General features: G+C 33.5%; 2 protein-coding genes across 2 annotated transcripts; both read left to right on the top strand.

The window, feature by feature from the left end:
• Positions 1 to 62: 62 nt before the first annotated feature.
• LOC136409792 (protein white-like) lies at positions 63 to 6,783 on the top strand. The gene is made up of 13 exons (XM_066391578.1): positions 63 to 493; positions 550 to 787; positions 850 to 1,088; positions 2,915 to 2,986; positions 3,523 to 3,667; positions 3,730 to 3,922; positions 3,984 to 4,152; positions 4,203 to 4,376; positions 5,226 to 5,357; positions 5,416 to 5,644; positions 6,263 to 6,368; positions 6,425 to 6,596; positions 6,654 to 6,783. Exons 1-13 carry the CDS (start codon positions 431 to 433, stop codon positions 6,774 to 6,776), a joined length of 2,055 nt encoding a protein of 684 aa, XP_066247675.1. The 5' UTR covers positions 63 to 430; the 3' UTR covers positions 6,777 to 6,783.
• Positions 6,784 to 7,513: 730 nt separating this feature from the next.
• On the top strand, positions 7,514 to 12,564 carry st (scarlet). The gene is made up of 15 exons (XM_066391621.1): positions 7,514 to 7,749; positions 7,933 to 8,101; positions 8,614 to 8,662; positions 9,131 to 9,180; positions 9,237 to 9,373; positions 9,430 to 9,600; positions 10,749 to 10,991; positions 11,050 to 11,235; positions 11,285 to 11,313; positions 11,390 to 11,495; positions 11,552 to 11,779; positions 11,842 to 11,977; positions 12,027 to 12,132; positions 12,181 to 12,281; positions 12,340 to 12,564. The coding sequence occupies exons 1-15, from the start codon at positions 7,636 to 7,638 to the stop codon at positions 12,516 to 12,518; spliced, it is 2,004 nt and encodes a 667-aa protein (XP_066247718.1). The 5' UTR covers positions 7,514 to 7,635; the 3' UTR covers positions 12,519 to 12,564.
• The last annotated feature ends 11,043 nt before the right edge of the window (positions 12,565 to 23,607 follow it).

Here is a 23,607-nt window from a genome sequence, read left to right as displayed (position 1 = left end):
TTCTTCACGAATCTAATTAACAAATGCACCATGTTAAAGTGCATCGCCCCTTATTAATAATTTTTCGCTCATATAATGTACACCAACGTTGGCAAGGTCACCGTTAAAGTTTCATTGCAAGTATCAATAACCAATATGATCAATGAATTCTCTCTGTCTACTAGAGGATAAATATCAGTTTACAAAAGAATTTACCCGAGGTCTAGTATTTTCTATAATCCTATTGCTTCAAAATGTAGCACACATTCAGCTCTTACCTTTGTGAAATTCAAGCCTTGAAGATAAAACCGTATCTGTGGGTGAACAAATATTTAAATATTCGTCTAAAACATTTCAACAGTGGCATCAAAATCCTGCCTTAATTGTTGATCGTATTTATGACTGTGAAGTTATGACTGGATTTTCGTGACTAAAAAAAAGTAACGAAAACATGCCAGGAGACGAAACTACCCCCCTATTTCCGAAAAATGGGTTTAGCACCGATGATAGCAATGTAAGTACTCCTAATTAGTCTCATTATTAATAATTGCTGCTGCATTATAATTGCAGAGTGGCAATAGCTCCACAGACTCCACTACGTACCGCTTACCCATCTATGGAACCTCAGTGGATCCAGCTATTTCTAGCATAAAGCCCGTTCCGGCCGAGGAACGGATAATTTATTCGTGGAGCTCAATAAACGTTTTTGCCAGCAATGATGCCCCCCAAAATAACTCCTCTTTGATGTGCATGTGCTGTAGAAAAACCACCAGCGAAAGCACATACAAAAAGCATTTACTTAAAACCGGTAAGAAATACATATTTAGGATGCAAACTAGTTGTCTCATGTTCGCGTTTCTAATTTTCCAGTTAGCGGCATTGCTTATCCAGGAGAATTACTAGCAATTTTAGGCTCAAGTGGAGCAGGAAAAACAACTCTTCTTAACGCCCTAACTTTTCGTTCACCGAAAAACATTACGGTAACAGGAACAAGATGTGTTAACGGGACACCCATTAATTCTAGAGCGTTGACAAGTCTATCTGCCTACGTCCAACAAGACGAATTGTTCATTGGAAGTTTAACCGTTAAAGAACATTTGAAGTTTCAGGTAAGAGGAGTTTAAAGGAGCAGCAAGTTAGTTTCCCGGGTGAAAATCATGTGTTCGATTAAATTAGAGTTATGGATTTCCACTTCTTCGACATATTGGTGAATGCGAGATTCCCTACCTACATCTACACTTAGTCTCGTGTGAATGTGAACATTGAGCGAATTCTCGTCTGTACCGCTTTTTGCCCTCTAAAATGCGATACTATTATATATCATATCGGACGTTTCGACTTCTTGCTACCATCATCAACTTCTTTTTCTTAAATTTACTCCTGGAATTTTTAAACCAAATTCTGAACCTTCCTTTGGTGTGTATCAAGACTCCAATCTAGGATCTGGAAGTCTCTAATCGTTTGTCGTCTACCGACAGACTCCAGGGCTTAATCTCAAATATCGGCCCCGTAGGAATCATTCCAATCCCAAAGAAGCTGCTTACGGCATTGTCTGAATCTTGACTGCTGGACCCTTTTCTCTGACTCCGAATTCCCAAACCCACTTCCATCATTTGTATTTAGACGTGCACCAAATGGCTAACCACCAAAATGGTGGCTAGTAACACTGTGCAATGATAATTTAAAATATGGCGTATTAGGCAATTTTGAATATTCTGGACGTGTATTCAACAACTGTAGTTCGAACTCATTGAATCGGCGTTTCTTAAGGGTCAAGTTATTAATATGCTGTTAACTATAATGTCAAGTCAGTGGCTATGAAAACTAAGAATCTGGCCAATACCCAGGTTCTATTCCAACGTTTATATGGAAATTAGCTTGGAGTTAAACTTAATACAATATAGTAATAATATGACCCTAAATTGAACGCAAACATCGCTCTTAGAGCAACCACGGAGCGCTCTGAGAGCGTAAATTGAAAAGGCTATTAGATTCGGGATTTACTTTTTACAGCAGACCAGATGAATATTCGATTACGGCATATAGAAGATCACGTCCGTTTTTAAAATCATCTGTTTACAATTAAAATAATCTTTTTGGTGTTGTTAATGGTGTTTCCCGGTCAACAAATGAGATACACCAGACTGGGTTTTATATTGTCGATATAAATTTACAGTTTTTTGCACAGTTCATAGAATAAAACTAATTTTTCTTTTGCGACAGTTACTGCACTATTGGGAAAAAGAACACGGAATTTTTAAGCAATGCACAATTGCTATGGCGACTCATGAATTCAGGTCTGTGCTCTGCCTTGCAATGTTAGACATTAATTTTACAATCCATGTTAATTTTATCAGTAAAAATATGGATGAACTTAAAAATTGGTACATCAAAACAGACAATAAGGCGTCTTTGTTTACATTCTTGACAAAGTTGACATGTCTTGACCTAGCTGCCTTATTTCGAAATTTAAGGCAATAAGTTTGTTACATTATTTCACTAAGTTTATGAATCGACGTCAGTAAAAGAGTCACTTTTGAAATAGGACATGGCATGCAGTACAAATGAAGAAACTGTTTCGACTAAGCATCTAGAAAGATTGGAATTCAGTAAATAATTATCGGGAATCGGAGATAAACGTCTAATTTCGCTGCTATTGATTAGTGCCTAATTTTGCCGCCATTGATTAGCGTCTAGTGGATGTGTCAATATTCCATATAGTGAGATTAGAAATTTTAGATTTATAAGATTTCTAACCTCCCTGGTATGTAAAATTTGGCAGCTGCCACTGCTCATTATTCATCCAGAGGTAAAATAATTGATTTCCATGGCAACGCCACATTTTTAACAAGGTGGAACAGCATTATGGTTACAATCCTTCATATATTAACGGTTTTTTCTATTTTTTTATATATTCTTTGTATTTTTTTTCTAGGCACTTGTTAGGATGGATAAACACATTTCCTATGACGAAAGAATGCAAAGGGTTGAAGAAGTGATAAACGAGGTGCGTTATCATTATTGAACGTTTGAATTCTCGCAAACGCCGATGTAAAATTCCATATTGATTTCGCCACACTGGTTACTAAAACGTGAAATATACATTTTCATTCCAATCACACTAATTAATAAACTCTTGTTACTACATGGTATTCGATTCCGATAAATTAGGGGAAAAGTTTGCATTTTGTTACTGAAAGTACGTTTTAAAACCTCCGATTACTTTCGGAGAGACAAACAAAGTGTAAAAAAAAACAATTTTGTTTGTTTTGGATGCATCATTAAATTTGCTTTTTCAGTACATACTGCTTCAAGCGAACACTTACGTGTATCGTGTATCATTTGAAATACGAATCTAGATTTAACTGAGCGTGTCTGTTTTATTTGGTCTAACTATAAACTCGAACTGTAGAATATTCATACATGTTTTAATGACCACTGGTTACACTCAGTCAAACTTTCAAAATCTTACAAATTAATTAAAAAAATTATTAAAAAAACGCAACATCCAACCGGAAATAAAAGCTTAAAATTCGGTTTTAGATGACTTTATCAAAATGCGAAAACACGTGCATTGGGATCCCGGGAAGACTGAAAGGGATTTCCGGTGGAGAATTAAAAAGACTGTCCTTTGCTGCAGAAGTTTTAACAAATCCATCATTAATGTTTTGCGATGAACCCACATCTGGTTATTTATTGTCTTTTAATATGAAACTTGCATAATTAATTTTATAAGTCTACAAATCCTAGGCCTTGACTCTTTCATGGCTCTAAATGTGGTCCAGACCCTCAAAAACATGGCGCATGCCGGAAAAACCATAATTTGCACCATACACCAACCATCCTCCGAACTCTATGCCATGTTTGATAAATTGTTACTAATGGCTGAAGGCCGGATAGCATTTTTAGGCACCCCTGAAGCTGCCGACATATTTTTCAAAGAGTGCGTAGTTACTTGGTAGTGTTTGGTAAAGGTGATGATTGTTCACATTCTCTTACTTCAGATTAGACGCACCTTGCCCAAAAAACTACAACCCTGCTGACTACTTCATTCAACTCCTGGCAATTGTGCCTGGAAATGAGGAGCCATGCAGGAACGCTGTGAATATGATTTGTGACAAATTTCACAGGTCTGAAGTGGGAATAAAGGTCGCTCTAGACTCAGCTATGATGGTGATTTTGCTGTCAATTCAGTGTTAAGTTAATTATTTAATACATTTTAGTCAGGGGAATTTTTAAGACATAACGACACTGAAGTTTGGATAAATGGGAACAATGGCAATGTAAGTCCTTACAAAGCTTCTTGGTGCGCACAGTTTAGAGCAGTTTTGTGGCGATCTTGGCTAAGCATTATAAAGGAGCCTTTAATGGTTCGGGTGCGACTTTTTCAAACTATAGTGAGTATCGTTTGTGAGCAAATCTAGTTTGCGATAATGTATGAAAATGAAATAGCCACAATATACAGTAAATCATTGATGAAATTAAGCAAAATATGAGATTTGGTTTTGAAATGTGAGTCAAAGTCCACATATGGAATAAATGAATAAATAATTTTATTAATTTGAATATAGTAACTGTAAAATTACTTTTCATGGATGCGCAAAGGCGCCTGTTTCATGTCAGTGCCGTTTCTCTAACTAAATGTGATTCATACACTTTTAAATTATGCTTCATTTTGACTCGTCTTTTAAAATTATGGAAGTTTTTATAGAAAAAAGGTTACAAAACACACGAATGAAGAGTGAAATAGTGAGTATGCATTATATATTTTATTAACTTGCATTAATTGCCGATATCAAGTTCGGCAGCCTATTGATTTCTAAACCTGTTTTGTCGGGAGTGAACCGCAAAATGAAAATGAGTATAATTATTCTTGTTAGTTGTAGATATAAATGTCCTTGTGTTCTTAATTAGATTTTTCTGTTTTTTTTTACAAGACATACATTAATACTCATAATTTCAATGAAGAATTTCAATATTTTTTCTTCTTAGTATAATACCATCGTTTACTCAGAATTTGAAACCCAAGTATATATGTTCTGTAGGTCTGTTTTCTTAGAATCTCTATTTCCGAAGCATTCAGTTTTTACGTACATATCTGATATTGCAGGTTATATCTTAAATCTTAAATAGGTACTTAAGATGTTAACGATTGCTCCAAATTCAATTCATCCTTGGAAAAAATTGCTCCAAGCCTGAACATCTCCATAAAAAGTGATTTGCTCATTTATTATTAATAATTTCAGCTGGTTTCCTTGGTCCTAGGCGCAATTTATTACGGACAGGTAATTAACCAAGACGGCGTTATGAACATAAACGGTGCCATTTTCATGTTTCTCACCAACATGACTTTCCAGAACGTATTTGCGGTGATCAGTGTACGTTTCTCTTATAACGAGTTTGTACTCGTTGAACATTTAACGTATAATCTTTTAGGTATTTTCAGCGGAACTACCCATTTTCCTTAGAGAACACAAGAACGGAATGTACAGGACTGACGTATATTTTTTAGGGAAAACGTTGGCTGACATTCCCATATTTGTTTTTCTGCCGATTTTATTCATATCAATCTGTTATTTCTTAATTGGGTTGAATAGTGAAATGCCAAGGTTCTTTATTGCATGTGCAGTTATAATATTAGTGGCAAATGTTGCGACAAGTTTTGGTAAGTTAAACATTTAAACACTTGGAAGCAGTCATTAACGAGATCTCTGGCGCTGTTGTTCCATACAAACAGCATAAAAGCCTTGTATTGTATCATCTTGTTTCTGCTTTTCTAACAACTCAACATTACTCTCACAATAAACGGAATTGAATTTAGAGTGTTTTCAACACCACATTTGGGACGACCTCCTCGATATATGTCGTTTTTATGTTCCATGAATCCTTTATGATTTTTATGCCTATGAGGTAGCCTCAACAACAGTGTTTTCTATATTGCAATACATCGCCCTTTAGCCTATACGTTGTACGAGGGATATCATTTTTAAGATAACAGCCTGTACTTTTTACAAGAGGTAAGGGAGGGTAAATTTACTCAGGATTTGCATGCCCTTATTTAGCTCTCTCTTTCAAGCCGGCTTTAACAAAGGCCCTTTGGGGAAAGCCGGTACCCGAAGTAATTAAAAAAGAATTTCAACTAACTTTCTACTAAAGCTTCGCGGGGTCTTGAACAGTTTTCCTCTTTTACGATTTTTCATCTAAAATAACATTTCTTTTATGTCTAATTCGCAAAACAGGTTTTATTCTGTTTTTGATTTATCTCAGTAACCGTCGTTTTCAGGCTACTTAATTTCCTGTGCATCTTCAACTATCTCAATGGCCTTATCTGTTGGACCCCCTCTTCTCATCCCTTTTCTACTTTTTGGGGGGTTTCTATTAAATATTGAGTAAGTAGAAGTATCCGTGATTAATTTATTGAAATAACGACTCTTATTCCGCACAGGTCCATTCCCATATATTTTGAATGGCTCGCCTACCTCTCTTGGTTTAAATATGGCAACGAAGCGCTGCTGGTCAATCAGTGGGAAAACGTCACAGATATTCAGTGTCCACCGGGAAATTCAACTTGTCCGAAAGATGGGCAAGTTGTTTTAGAATATTACAACTTTAAACCAGTGAGTTAATACGATCACTTTGGCCTCAGTGGCAATCAAGAAAATCCTCTTTTGCAGGATCATCTTGTTGGAGATATTCTGTGTCTATGTGGACTCATCGTTCTCTTTAGATTTGCCGCTTATATTGCCTTGCTGTGGAAAACGTTTGATGACGCAGAGCCAAAAACAGCTTCTTATTGATAATGTTTTGTTGCTTGTTGACTTTAGTAAATGAAAAATGTTAAATTTTGTTTTACTTTATGCGTCGTTGACTCAGACTGAATTAACTTGACGTAATTTCATTCCTGAGTGTTGCTGCGGTTGTAGTTTATTAAATGTCTAATTGATCCAAAAGTTTCAATTGGTTCCATTAAAAGCGAGCTTTCGACTGGATGGGGTCATTGATGAGGAGAATTTTGAGTTTGGGGGACCGAAAATCTTCCCGAATAAATATTTACGAAATTCTCCACAATCCAAAACAGTTAACCACGTTCAAAAATCATTATTCTTGAATAATTTTGATTCTCACTTTTGACTAACCTACTATTCATAGTACCACAGTATTTTTATATACAAAAAGATATATCTAAAAATGAGATTTATTTGAATGCTCAAGTATCTCCGCTGCTATTTAAATGAAGATTAGTTTTCTTTCATTAGCAAAGCATGTATTACGCTATACTTCACTTCTGGCTAAATGCAGTGTAGATAACACATTATTGATCCTTTTAATTTAATCCTGAAATAATTACCAGGGAATACGGTAGTAACTTATGAAATATTGACACAAAATCTACCAATTCTAATGATTTTCTTTAACATTCCTTAAGATATAATTTTACATTAAATTGTTACGCTACTGGTTATCAGGAAGTATTACTTTACATGGCCTACATGCAGCTCTCTACCTGTAATTCATAATACCCGTGTTAATTTAATAATCATAACTGAAAGGTTTCTTTGATACTCCTCCACAAACCACTATTTCATGTATTACAATTTCATATTGTCTTAAATTTCATAACACGTGGAAAGAAATAAGAGTAGTGAAATTGTGCAAATGGTCCTAATGTTTGAAACACGGAGACTCTTAATACCTGTTCAGCATAGCACTCAGTTGTTACCCTTGGTACCCACTAATGGAGACGATTCCTCACAAAATGAGGGTTCAATGGTAAGATCCAACCCGTACTTATTTTATATACAGGATGTTCGGGAATGGCATGCATTTGTTGTTGAAAGGAGATACATATTAATGATTAAGATACTGCTCTGAAGAAGAATAAGTATGGAAAGGGATTTCCGTACGTTTTGGACATACATTACAGGTATAGATGTTAGCTAATTATTATTTCAGGATGATTGTGAAAATCTTGAAACTAGCATTTCGTTAATTAAGAGAACCAGAAGTTATTCAAAATGGTCTCCCATGGAAGAAGGCGTAACCTTAGCGTGGAATGATCTTTCTGTGTCTGCGCGAACTAAAGTTAATGGAAAGCAAGTGCACAAGAGGATCATAAATAGTGGTAATTTTTCTATGGTTGATTTCAGTTTTGGCACCAATGCATGCGTCGTATTTTTCGAGAAATTAAATTTAACAGGTTTTTGGGGTTGCTTTCCAAATAGGGGAAAAACGTTGGAAGTCTTCCACTTCCCTTGAACCGAAGACATTGTGTGCAACTTGTAAGATCATTTTATAGCAAAAATAAGGTAAAAATTTTGTAAATATCAACATTTGAATCTGAGCCCAGCTGCAAAGGAAATCTGCATGAACGCCATATGACCCAAAACAATATTTACTCCACACATCATGTTGCATGTCTTACGTCTCATGCATCTTTGGTATGCGATGGGATTTACACCTCCAACCAGTAATTACTGCATACCTCATATCGTTTATACTATGTCTCACGCATTTCTGGTTTAGAACCTACAGACCGAGTTGAAGGTTATTTTTATGACGCATGCTCTGGTGCTCACTTGCTCATATATGTTATCAAGAAATTACTAAGCTCAGCTCTGACTCCACATTTTTTAGTTACAGGAGCACTAAAGGCTGGCAGTTTGGCAGCGTTAATGGGAGCTAGGTACATCTTTTCATTATCCAAAGTTATGAGAATCTATGGGAACCTCTAAATCCGGTTTTATAAACCACGGCCCGTTTGTTAACTTGAGATAAGTGAGGGTTGAAACAGATTCCTTTTCAAACTCCATTCGTGGCAAGTTAACATGCGGACCAGTACAAACGCAGAGTTAGAGGGTGGAAAAACGTAAACATGGCCAAAATAACTTGTTTGTGTGCTAAATTTTGGTATTAAAAAAAAAACCTGAATATGTTAATACAATTTTACATAATTCATAAAAATTCTGTAAATTGAATTCGAATTAATCAAACCAAACGTTAGCACTTGAACAGTTAACACCAGGCTGGCTTTCTTCTTTTACAAAGTAAAGGCATTTTTTTTCTCTCAAAGGTTACCCATAGGTTAACATGGAACTTCTTTATAGAACCGGACTTTGACTAAATTTAATTTAAGATATATGTATTATTTTAGTGGTGCCGGCAAAAGTACTCTTATGGCCGCCTTAGGATATCGCCAAACAGGTCTTATTTTCAAAGTACTTAAGTACCTTTGAATAAAAATGCTACTAAGATTTCAGGTGAAATGCACGTAGAGGGAGAGATACTGATAAACGGAAGACCTATAGGAAGCTATATGAAACATTTATGTGGATTTATGCCTCAAGATGATATATTTGTAGGATCTTTGACTGTTTTTGAACACATGAATGTTATGGTATGAATTTAGTGCATAAATCACACAAAAATTATATGTTTCTATAATTGTTTTAGGCTAATTTGAAATTAGATCGCAGGGTAACAAAGTTGGAAAAAACAACAAAAATCGATGCAATTCTCGGTCAGTTGGGTTTAAGAAAATGTAGAAATACCCGGATCGGTGCGATAGGACAATATAAAGGCCTATCAGGAGGGGAAAAGAAAAGACTGGCTTTTGCCACAGAGGTCAGAGAACAGTACTAAGCGGAGTTAAGTTAACTCCTTTATGTCACGATCTATCTTAACTGTCATGATACACTATGGGTCAAAGGTGATATTGATACCTGAGATGCATAGTTTTTTTTTGGAAATTTTAGTAGACTTGAATTAAACTTGCAAGATTTGGAAGGAACCTCCCTCCCTCAGACTTTCCAATTAATAGAAATTGATTGTAAAAAATTATCATATAATTTTATTTGTTGTTGAATGCAATTTGGAATGAAAAAAACACAAGTGCTCCTAAAGCGCGCAACGAAATACCTGATTTTTTAAAATTAGAACTGGTGGTGAATGAAATTCTCAAAATTATTTCAAGCCCTTCTGAAAAAGAAATATTTAATGATTTTCAGACGCAGCGGGATTACGAATCCGGATCCTTTTTTCGGCATACTTATATGAATTACGATTAGAACTGCTCAAGAACGAGGGAACCCGATTCTCAAATCACAACGTATTTCGATCTGAAATAACAAATCGAAAGAGCGGCTCAGTTTAGTTAACAGGGATAGAAATCTGTTATGTTATGATCAAATATTTCATTTTCAAGCTTATATGCAATTCATTTTTTATTTGTCAAGCGGCAGGCCCTGAAATCGTAATTTTTTATCTATCTATTTCGCTTTTGTATTACATTTTGTATGATGTATGATTTGACATTTTGTATGATATAGATGTATCTGGCCCTTTAAAATCAATTCGCGACCTAAATCAGCGTTACAATTTGGCTTCTCCGAATTATTATTAATTTATCTGTTAACTCTTACTTTATAATTTCAAAATCATTTAAATTTGAATTATTAATAAGAAACAATCATGGGTTCTCATTCTGTTCGTTTCACAAGTCCCTCCATTGTTCTATCGATCTCCCTCATTTCCTTTAACCTCCTAAAGCTTGTAGAGCTGTAACATAAAAAATGCCCTCTCCTCCGCTTAGAAAGACTGATAAACGCTCCCTTCTGGATATCAAGTGTGATAAATCTCTGGCAAGCGCCGTTATGACTGATGAATTACCAGACAAATTGATCAGGAGTGTCAGATCAGGAAAAAAAGCAGGGACTTTATTAAGTAGCCACTTTCCCAGGATACAGCTTTATTTATTTTTAAATCGATTGCAGCTTCTGACTGATCCTCCTATCCTATTTTGCGACGAGCCAACCACAGGGCTGGACTCGTTCTCCGCTCAGAAGATTGTGAGTATTATGAGTCGAATGTCGATGAGCGGAACAACTGTCCTTTGCACCATTCATCAACCATCCTCTGTAATATTTGATATGTTCACACAGTTGATTTTGGTGGCCGATGGGCGGATAGCTTACATGGGTGGAAGGGCCAGTGCGATAGACTTTTTTGAGAGGCACGTCAGGGACTCAAATTACCCAATAATTGGCAGAAAGTTTTATTTTTTCTTTTAGTCAGGGATTTAATTGCCCCTCTTCCTACAGTCCTGCAGATTTCTTTATAAAAACCTTGGCAATGACTCCTGGTCATGAAAGCAACAGTAGGATGACCGTTAAGAAAATTTGCGATCATTTTACAGTTAGTGACTACGCAAAAGAGGTGGAGGTCGTAGTCCAGTATGAATTCCACATGGGAAGAGCTGAGGTATTTCCTCGATGTGAGACTTCAATACTTTAAAAACTTTATTTTTCAGCCAAGGGAGTTCGAATTGAGACAAAACTTGTAAGTATCGTAGGAAATAATTTTAAGAACTGAGCTTTTAGACAAGGAAAGCAGTTCCATTTCCTTTGATTTCTAGCAAGCCTTCTTTCTGGTGGCAGCAACTCTTCTGGCTCACCTACCGATGGTCGAAAGATTCAATCAAAAATCCTTCAGTGCAGAGTTTACGAATTCTTCAAAGAGTGGTATGAAACCAATTCTATGTATCAAAACACTTTTGGTTTGGATGTTCGTCTTGTAGACAATAGCCATAATAGTGGGACTCTCATTTTTCAATATAAGCTTTAACACCCAGAAAGGAATTCAAGCGATCCAGGGCTTAATTTTCATGTTTGTAGCTGAAAATACTTTTAATCCCACGTATTATGTCCTGGCAGAATTTCCTGAAAGTCATCCGTTATTTCTCAGGGAATTTAGAAGTGGGTTGTATCATCCTGCGGTTTACTATGTCTCTAGAATCATAGCTTGGGTAATACACTTATATATGGCAAAAAAGTTCAAAAAAACCTAACTTTGACTTGAAATTTGCAGCTTCCAGGATTTATAATTGAACCAATACTATTTTCCTCCATCACCTATTGGTTGGCTGGTCTCAGAGCAACATCATACGCATTCCTCATGACCACTCTAGTAACTGTGTTGACCTTTAATGTTTCCTGTGCTTGTGGTGGGTACTTCAAAATTCCAATGAATTTTCTTATCAAATTTGAATTTAGGCATATTATTTTCTTGTGCTTTTGAATCGGTCCCCAGCGCCATGGCCTATTTGGTTCCATTCGACTACGTTCTTATGATAACCTCTGGGTTATTTATTAAGAGAGGGTATGAAGCCAAATTCAAAACTATGCTTTTTTTATGTAATATTTTTAGAACTATACCTGCAGTCATAGGGTGGTCAAGATATCTTTCTTGGCTGATGTATTCCACTGAATCTCTGAGCATTATCCAGTGGCAGGGCATTACAAACATAAGTAAGGTTTCACGTTAAATACATTACTTTGACAAATTAATGAATGTCCGCATGTTTAGCTTGCGATAATAGAGAAGACGATAATCTCCCCTGCCTGAGGGACGGGACGTCCGTTTTGGACCAATATTCATTTTCGGGGGACAATTTAGGCTGCGACATTTGGAATATGGTATTTCTCTTAATCGGCTTTAATTTGCTTGGATATGTGTTTCTTTGGTGGAAAGCGCGACGAGTTTAGATCAACGATATTGGTCCATATTCTAATTTAGATTTCGTTATTTAATATTGTTCTTTATAAGTTAGGACTTATGTAGACTTTCGATTAAAGTACATAAGTTTGTTAACTTTCGCGTGAGGTTTTTTTAATAAAAAATGTATTATATTAATTTTAATTCCATCCGAGAAAAATATCAACATCATCAGTGATTGAAAATATATTACACACCTAGGTTGTAAAGTGAATCATTATGATCCGGACGGCAAGTTTGAAGGCCGATAATAGGTTGTTTAAGTTTAATTTCAATTTTTTTTCCTCATACCTCTAACAGTTTCCGAGATAAGAAGTTGAAATTTGGGAAATGTACCATTCAAAGAAGTCTACATAGTTTGTTTTAATTTGAGTTGTGTTAGGGGGATTAGATGAGCGTAGTATCTCTTGTTGGCTGTTGATAGCGTAACCATGTCTTACAATTAGTTGTTTTATAAACCTTTTATAAAATGAAGGGAGGAAAACATTGTTTCTAAGACTGATTTAGCCGGAACCATAAAAAAATGTTTTTGTGGATAACTTGACTATAACAGCCCCATTCTAATTCTGCTACAGTGTTGTTTCCCCGAAAATAAGACCCGATATTATAAAAATATTTGCTCCAAAAAACGCGCTAGGACTTGTTTGAGGGGTATGTTTTATTTCTCATGCACAATAATTAATATTTATTCAAGTTCAAGAAATATATTTATTTATCATTTATTACGAAAGATACAAAAAATGAACAAAATTATGAGAATAAAAAATGTCGTCTTTTTCTGGAATATCGTCATGAATTTCCAGACCACGAACTCCTGCCTGAATTTGCAGTATCTTTATTTCCTTTAAGACTATTGGCCCTAATTTCACATGTTAAGCAATAGCGCTCTCCTTAAATGAGTTCTTCTTGGCGTGGCCTGCTGGCAGAGTATTGACAAGACAGCTATCGGTTATTTCATTCCATGCATTCTTCATTCAAGTAACGACAAGTTATAGTTTAGGCTTTCCGCATTGATTTTTCCCAATTTAATTTTCAATGTAGTCATTGATTTTCGTATGTAAATGACCTTTAAATGACTTGTTTATTGTAATGTCAATAATTTGAAGATATACAGTCATTCCTGCGGAATCATTATTCGATCAATGGTTCTTTCTGCAAGAAAGTCTATGGTTTTTTAACACGATAAGTGAATCCCACTTTTTCAGTTTCAAGGATATCAACACCTGAAAAATGTTTGATTTCCTCTTTCTTGCTCTTAGAGATGATTAGAGGGGGGACTTTCTTTTCATCGAAACAAATTGGAGGGAATGTAGATCACAGAAGTACCCTTGTAATCAACCATAGTTTGACACGCTTAACCGATAAACACTGCAGTTTCATCCATAACAATTCTGTTCGAGAATAAGTACATAAAGAAGTAGATACCATCAACAAAAAACTTGAAAGCAAGTGTACGTTTAATCATTTAATTTTCTTTCAACTTGAACAGTATTGTTATGTTTAGAATTCGTCTAGCAATATTTAGCTGTGATACCATTGCAAGGATAAATGATTGAATATCAGCCCTACGGACAACTAAACACTTTGCTTTTCTGTTAGCAATCCATTCAAATATGACGTCTTCCAATTCAGGCAATATAGTTGTCGACCTAATCTACGCTTACGCCTTCTGGCATTTCCCTCGTCGACTTGTTGACTCAAGATATTGTGCTCGGTACAACTTCGTTTCCCCAAAAAAAACTGTGATATTTTCGTTGCTAAATGTGCGTGCGAACTACTAACTCTAACAACTATACATATAAAGTGTTCCTGAACGTAGTGTCATACATTCAACCACGTATTCTAGGTCCCAAAATATAATGAAAATTTCATATAAACATATGTATATCAAAAGGCGCTTCGTTTTCAATATACAGGGTGAGAAAGGTTGGTTTCTGATGGTGGTTTTTTAAATAAAATTTTCGCAACGTTTCGAGATTAAGTAACAAAATTTTGTACTTTATTGTAATTTTTTGTGCTTTTTCTAAATCTCTAAAACGAATTTATTACATTTTTCCAGAGGCGGGTAATAGAGGGGGACAGTGGTTAAAAAGCGCCTAACCTTTTTGTACTTAATTTTATTGACGATTTTATAGGAAAAATATTAAATTTGAAGATTTTTACATAAAAAAGATTCTCCTGTTGAAAGTCAAAATCTCTAACAGTTTTTGAGACAATTGAAATTTAACAAATCAATGGATACTATGTTTCATTAAATAAATATCATATTTAAAATTCAGTTGGCCTTGATGTGAAACAAAAAAATATGTTTGACATTTCAATACATGACAGCATAAGAAACAATAAACATTCGATTTAAAATTTAATTTAAAAACGTATTCATTTTCTTTAATAACAATTGTAATTATACACTGTTCCGATGACAACGAAAAACCACCAGAGTTTATTAATAAATGCTGTCATTTACTGAAATGTCAAATATATATATTTTTTTAATTTAAAAATCAATTGGATTTTAAATCTGATGTTTATTTAATGAAACATAGTATTCACCGATTTAGTAAATCTAAATTTTCTCAAAAACTATTAGAGCTTACGACTTTGAATAACTTTTAATGTAAAAATTTTCAAATTTCATATTTTTCCTATAAGATCGTTAATAAAATTAAATACAAAAAATTTAGGAACTTTTTAAGCACTACTCCCCCTATATTACCCGTCCTTGGAAAAATGTGGCAATTTCATTCTAAAGATTCAGAAAAAGCACAAAAAGATACAATAAAGTACAAAATTTCATTCTTTAATCTTGAAAGGTTTCGGAAATATTAATAAAAAATTATCATCAGAAACCAACCTTTTATACCCTGTATATCGGAAACGAAGCGCCTTTCGATATACCGGGTGATTCAAGAAAGTGATTCGCCCCTATAACTTCTTTGTTTTTAAACTTAGAAAGTTCAAATTTGGAGAGAAGCTATATGAGAATAGAGCCGATTGATTGACATTAATGACGTTTATCTAGCACTTCCAGTTCAACTGGAAATTACCTCAACTTTCGATTTTCAAATATAATGCCCTATAAATGTTTTCTTTTTTGGAATCTAGAGGTCATTTTTAGTCTAAAAATACATAAATAAAATTTTTTTTTTTAATTTCTTCATGGCGAGCTACGCCATTGAGGTATACGTATTATGCACAATTTTAAGTCAGAATTATGGGGAAAAATACTAATTTGTTATTTTATTGAAAACTTTTTCTTTCATAAGCAATTTAAATACCGAAAAACAGTTTTTTCCCATTTATTTTCTGTTTTTCAAATGGCAACATGGTGGGTCATTGTGATTTTTTAAAAGATTATTTATTCCTGAATTTTTTGATACCAAACACAACGTATGTTCATTTAGGAATGAGCCGTTAATTTATTAAAAACAGTCAAATTTAGAAAAAAATACGTTGGCCGTGAAATACATCATGGCCGTCTTCCAAATAACAGAACAAAAGAATCAACTATTTTTACTTATCGAAATTGTGCAGAGTCATTACAGAACTCTTATGCTCGTTTGTAGGCTCTATAATTTTCGATGGGCAGCTAACAGGGGAATTATATTTAATTTTTTTAAATGGAGAAATATCGGCTTTTTTAGACAATTGACCCTTACAAGAACGATTTAGTATTTATTTTCAGAATGATCATGCTCCATTACACAATTCTCTTATAATAAGAAACTTTTTACAAGAAAATTTTGAAAATTAATGGATTGGTACTAATGGACCAATCAGATAGCTACTTAGGTAATTAAATACAAATAATTAAACCAATTTAAACTAATAATCTGTATAAACTTTTGTAGATCGCCTTAGTTTTTCTTAATTTTTTTGTTTGAAGTACCCCCACAAGCACAAGTTTACGCTACTCTTAATAATCGAGAAGCATTAGAAGAAAAAGTTCGTAGGGCAATAAATAATATTATCCCAAATCAATTAGACAACGTTATGAGGAAAACAGTTCAAAATGCTTTTGCTTGCCGAGAACAACAAGGTGGTCATTTTGAACATCTCAATTAATTATTTCTTAATAACCACAAGAACACAGAAGTATTCCACGGCCAACGTATTTTTTCTAAACTTGAATGTTTTTAATGAATTAACGGTTCATTTCTAAATGAACGTACGTTGTGTTTGGTATCAAAAAGTTTAGGAAAAAATAATCTTTTAGAAAATTGAAATGAACCACCCTGTTGCCATTTGAAAACCGGAAAATAAATGGGAAAAAACTGTTTTTTGGTATTTAAATTGCATATGAAAAAAAAGTGCTCAATAAAATAACAAATTAGTATTTTTCCCCATAATTCTGACTTAAAATTGTGCCTAATACGTATACGTCAGTGGCGTAGATCGACATGAAAAAGCCACAAAAAATATATATTTTTAAAATTACGTATTTTTGGACTAAAAATTACCTGTAAATTTCAAAAAAAAAAATTTATAGGGCATTACATTTAAAAATCGAAAGTTGAGGTCATTTCCCGTTAAACTGGAAGTGCTAGATAAACGTCATTAATGTCAATCAATCGGCTTTATTCTCATATAGCTTCTCTCCAAATTTCAACTTTCTAAGTTTAAAAACAAAAAAGTTATAGGGGCGAACCATTTTCTTGAATTACCCGGTGTGTGTATAGGAAGTTTTCGTCAAATTTTGGAACTTGGAATACGTGGCTGAATTTATGGCACTACGTTGAGAAATATCTTGTATATTGGGACGTATCATAATCTTGAGATTTATCAAAGATTTAAAGTAAATAATTATTAATATGCTTGAACGAATTGTACTTTCAAAATGCTTATTCAGTGCATAAACAACTAATAAAAACTAATTTAACAATATTATTGTTGAACACCAAAAATAACAAACTTTAAGAAATATTGCATATTATGCTTGACAACTATACAGCGTCTGCCTTTGAGAATTGACACAATCTTATATGAAAAATTACAAGTTTAGTATATTTTTGTTTTTTGGAAAAAATCTGACATTTTAAAAATATTTCCAACCTGATATTCTTTTAATATAACTTGGCAGTTTTTTTACTGAAAATGGGTTTTTTGTTGAAAATAAACATAAGTTTCATAATACAGCACAGTACGGATTTTCAACTGTATTTAATTTATTTTGATTTTTACGACTTTTTCATCTCTTGTAGAGCTTTACTAAAATCCAATAATTTACAAAACTTTTTGACATAAATTGATGAAGTAAATTTTAAATTACTGGAAAAATAACACATTTTTATAAACAATTAAAGAATTTTAAAAATATTTGAAAAAGTTTTTAAAAAAATTATGGAAATTTAGAATTTTTAAATTCAAAAAAATCATTTTTTTCAAATAGCACTCTACAATTATTTTTGCATTTGATTGGTAAAAAAAAATGAGCAAATACGATATACATCGTAAGTATCAAAAATTAATACTCTTGAGTAAATCGAAAAAAACTCTAAACTACTTTATACTGCATGGATAATAGATACATAAGTGTCCCTTTATACAATCAAGTTGCTTAATGTTTATTTTAATTGTTTGTTTTGTTTTTTTTTAATTTCAATCAAAAAACAGTCAAAAATGTAATTTAAAACAAGTTTATGTTACTCTAACGATTTAATTAACAATAAATGTTTACAACTAATTTACAATAAATGTTCAAAATGTTAAACGTCAGATACAAGACAGGTTACTTCATTTTATTCATTATCAATAGCAAGTTTATTTCTGACTGCAAAGTTGGTTAATGTGCTAAGCCGTTCCAGATTTTGAACCAGGCGTCTAAGTGTATTCACAGATGATCGGGTACGCTCTGGATATCGTTCGATAAATGTTCTTTCTGTTCGCACCATGACTCTATGACATTCTCCGTGAATTAACATTAAATTCAAATAATCTTGATTAGAAAAACCAACTCGAGCCATTTGGCTAGGAGAAACACAAAGTATCAACAATTTTACTCAATTGACAACTATGAATTTCAAAAAAACAAAAAACAAAACAAAGAATCAAAATAAACATTAAGCAACTTGATTGTATAAAGGGACACTTATGTATCTATTATCCATGCAGTATAAAGTAGTTTAGAGTTTTTTTCGATTTACTCAAAAAGTATAAATTTTTAATAATTAAGATGTATTTTGTATGTGTTCATTTTTTCCTACCAATTGAATGGTGCAAAAATAATTGTAGGCTGCTATTTGAAAAAAATGATTTTTGAATTTAAAAATTCTAAATTTCAATAATTTTTTTCAAAAACGTTTCCAAATATTTTTCTTAATTCTTTAATTGCCTATAAAAATGTGTTATTTTTCCAGTAATTGAAAATTTACTTAATCAATTTATGTCAAATAATTTAATAAATTATTGAGTTTTAGTAAAGCTCTACGAGTGTTGAAAAAGTCGTAAAAATCAAAATAAATCAAAAACAGTTGAGAATCGATACTATGTTGTATTATGGAACTTATATTTATTTGTAACAAAAAATTCATTTTCACTAAAAAACTGACATGTACCATTTAAGAAAAGGTAGAAAGAGTCAGTTTCCGGTGTAACCAGTAGTCATATCAGGTTGAAAGTATTCTTACAATGTCAGATTTTTTCCACAAAATAAAAATATGAAAGTCAAAAATACGTTAAACTTGTAATTTTCTATATACGGATTGTGTCAGCTCCCAAAGGTGGATCCTGTATATTAGGACTCCATAACAAATAAGCTAAGTAGGCTTCGACAACTTGACTTTGACGTCTCTCATTGTTTTATGAGTATACTTTGTCACTTGTAAACGCGTATTTTTGAAAAAATTCTTAAAATATGGTCCACCTACGGTGTGTCCAAAGTGTGCCTATTTTCCAGAAATTGAGATAAATTATAATTTCTTGTCATATTAAAGGAAAATCAACAAAAAAATAGCAGGGACTAAAAATTGTCCAAGTCATCAGTCCGAAATACCATAATGACAGGCATACAATTGAAATTATAGGAGTACTGATCGTAGTCAAAGTATTAAGGAAAGAGATCGACGAGCATTAGTAAAAATATGCAAATAGCAAAGATGGAGCACTTTGAGCGAAATTACTGCCAGATGGAACGATGAATGTGATTTAAATTTATCTTGAGAGTGCTGTCGAAAATGAATACATAAGTCCGGTCTTAGTTTTTACGAGGTATTTTTCTTTCTACAAGGTGTATTACTTTTTAATTGCTGTTTATAATTTTCGTTAGGCTAAAAAAAAGCCACGTTTTACAGCTACCTAAAAAAGAAAGAGATTGATTTGGGCAAAATCAAAAGTTTCATTGACTCATGAAGATTGGAAGAAGGTTCTCTTTAGCAATGAATTCAAATTTCACGTCTGTATTGGAGATATGCGTAAGAATCATACGGACAAAACAAGAAGCTTTTCACAAAGATTGTTTAAAACGAGCCGTTAAATTTATTACAGGCCAAATGGTTTGGGGATGCATGACTACTAAGGGATTTGGTTGGATGAAGTTGTATACAGACGGTACAATAAATGTTGAGAAGTACTGTGCGGCTCTAAATTAACTCTCTCTTTAACTTTTTAACAAATTATTATTTTCTAAAAGTTCAAAAGCAGCATTACATAAAACAAAAAATTCTATCCTTTGAAATTTGTTTAGTTTTTTAAATGTTGCTTACGACACTGGCAGAGCAAAATGGCCGATTTTTGAAAATTGAAACATGGGTCAAGTGACATCCCAAATTAAAGGACCTTCAAAACTACATTCAATGGTAAATGGCGATTCATAATTTATCGATTAGTTTTTGAGAAAAACAGTTATAAATTTAGTAAAAAATGTAATACAATTCAGTTAAATAGTAAACTATTAAAAAACTTGTTTGTTGATAGGAAACGGGTTTGTTTCCAATTTTATGCTCACAAACAGTTTTTGGTTAAAAAAAGAGTAAATAAATAAATAAAAATAACCATAGACTGTTTGTGAGCACAAAAGCGAAAACAAACTCGTTTCTTATCAACAAACAAATTTTTTAATTATTTACGTACTATTTAACTGAGTTGTATTGCATTTTTTACTAAATTTATAACTGTTTTTCTCAAAAATTAATCGATAGATTATGAATCGTAATACACCATTGAACGTAGTTTTAAAGGTCCTTTAATTTGAGATGTCACTTAACCTATTTTTCAGTTTTAAAAAATCGGCAAGTTTGCGCTATCAGTGACGTAAGCAACGTTTAAAAGAATAAACAAATGTCAAAAGATAGTATTTTTTATCCTATTTAACCATGCTTTTGAATTTTTAGAAAAAAAATTGTTAAAAAATTAACATACAATTTAGAGCCGCACGGTATAGACGAATATTACAAAACAAAATTACTTTTGAGCATTCGTTAGTTGTACAACGACCAAAATTCCATTCTTTAACAATACGGCGCTTCTTATCATACTGCTCGTTCAACAAAGCAATGGTTTAGCGAAAGTAATATTAACGTAATCTTTTGGCATTCAAACAGCCCTAATTTGAACGTAATTGAATGTGCTTGTCATAAAATGAAGAGATATCTAAGAAATAATCCTCAAAGGAGCCTTGAAGTTCTAAGATTAGCCATTGAAGAGATTTGGAATACACTTACATTGGAATCACAATTTTGTGATAAAGCGGTGAGAAGTATACCTGGAAGAATCCAATCAGTCAACAAAGCGAAAAGTAACGTTAACACCTATTAATTGAAGCCAAAATGTGCTGCGTCCCAAATATAGTTGCCAAACATAATATGCAATATTTCTTGAAGTTTGTTATTTTTCAGGATTAACAATAATTTTGTTAAATTAGTTTTTATTAGTTGTTTGTGCATTGTATAAGCATTTTGAAAATATAATTTGTTTGAAGATATTATCATTTGTTTTAAAATTTTGATAACTTTTAAAATTATAATGCGCCCCGATATACAGGGTAGTCCAAATTCGAGGCGTATCATTGGGATCTCAGAAACTATAATAGATACGAGGTTGCTTAAATTAGGGCAAAATTGCGCAATTTAGTGCCCAACAAAATGCTACTTCGTATGTGGAAAAATTCCGAATACTTTCTGTTCGGACTTCTTGCATGTTGTAAATCATTGCCCATCTCCTGTTGTAAATCACGGTCAAGGGAAAGAATACCCTTTGTTGGAAAGGAGACACATGGGTCCACTTGTACCGTTTACAAGCGGACAACGGCTAGGAAACATGTGTGCTGCACATGGAGTGCAGATGACCAAGGATCAGGGAGACAGGCAATGGTGATATACAACAAGAGACCAGAACACCCTTGGCAAGTGATCGAAACGGGCGCACTTGGTATCCTTCGGGAATTTTTGTTGTCACTGTCTTATTGTTATCTTCGTTACTTGTTAAAATAAATACGTTAAAAATCCATCACGACTGAGCAGTTAATTCCTCACGCGGGCGTCCTTCACGAACCCCTATTTACCACTGAGCGTTACGAGATGATATGAGGATAGTCATCTAAATCCTACACTTTCGGAGATATCCAGAAAAAATAGAAATTTTGCTATATCAATTTTATTTTTTCCTGACTTTATTTGAAAAAATATTCCAAAACAGATGTTACTTCATTATTGCCACTTTTTCTTCCCTACAAGATGGTGTTGTGAAATTTGAAATCCGACGTTTCATCTTTGAGCAACCATCATCAACTTAATTTTTTTAAATACGGACCTGGATTTTTTATCTTGTCTTTTATTACCTTTTGCCCTTCTTAGAACAATGACATATAACAATCACCAAGAAAATTAGTAGATATGATAAAAATGCCCTCTTAACAGGTGCATATATCTAGCACTCTCCCACATCTTTTTTAACATAGGTTTGTCTTCCTTATGTTGTTTTATTTTGTATTTTTTATTTTTCACTGTATATAATTTCTCAATAAAACAATGAGCAGCATCCCACCAAATATACAACATGAGTTTTTTTCCATGAATATTTGGTTTGACTATCGATGTTGAAGCATGGCTAGGTGGTCCCCATGATTTTCTCTTCTTTGGGTTATCGTAATGGGTCCATTTTTCATAGTCAGTGACTACTCGACACAAAAAACTCTTTTTTTATGCTTGACAAGCAGCATTTCACTCATGCAAAATCGACATTCAACGTCTCTTAGCTTCAAATTCATAAGGAACTCAATTCCCAACACTTTTAAATGATGCGAAATTGCTTGTTGAGCCACTTCTAATATAAGTGTAAGTTCTTTTTACGTTTGGGACGAATCTTCCTCCAATAATACTTCCAATTCCGTATCTTCGTACACTTTAAGTCTTCCATTACGTTCTTTATCTTCCACGTGAAATCCACCGTTTTTAAATTTGTGAAATCACTCGTGACAACTTCTCTCGCTTAAAGCAGCCTCACCATATGCTTTTACAAACAATCGATGCGCCTCAGCTGCAGATTTTTTCAAATTAAAGAAGTAAATTAAAAGTTCCCGCAAATGACGCCTATTCGGCGCAAAACTTGACCTTATTGAACGACACATATTATGTGATGCTGATAAGTAGTCACTAATATTTCAAGGTTAGTTCAGGTTAGTTAGTTGTTACTAGATGACCAAACTTGTGATAGTACGTTTTACATCTGGCAATTTCAAAGTAATCTTCTAGTGGGGCCATGTTTTGTCAAACGGCGGAAACTTATTTGCACACATTATAACTAATAAAACTAACAGATCTACGAAAATTGCTCAAAATGGGCTCCATTGCTTCTGATGCAGTTTTTGGGTTTTTTAAATTTTATCTCAACACCCTGTATTCCTGTAACGAAACATCTTTGGATTATAGTCTATATAGCAAACTATGGATATTTTTTTACGTTGAACTCGCGGTTAACGTATGGCGGTTTACTTTTGGAACATCCTATATATAGTTATTAGGACTCGCAACTAAAATTTTGCATGGAAAGCTTATGGTACGCAGTGTGCACATCACCATTCGCCACTGCCAGACACGCAGGCTGGGAAAGAGGATACCCCGAGTAGACCGATTGACGAATTTAACT

Source organism: Euwallacea similis, chromosome 7 (assembly GCF_039881205.1).
Source record: "Euwallacea similis isolate ESF13 chromosome 7, ESF131.1, whole genome shotgun sequence".
NCBI classification, from domain to species: Eukaryota; Metazoa; Arthropoda; class Insecta; order Coleoptera; family Curculionidae; genus Euwallacea; species Euwallacea similis.
Note: the sequence above shows the minus strand (reverse complement) of the source record. Positions and strands in the feature narration are given on the sequence as shown.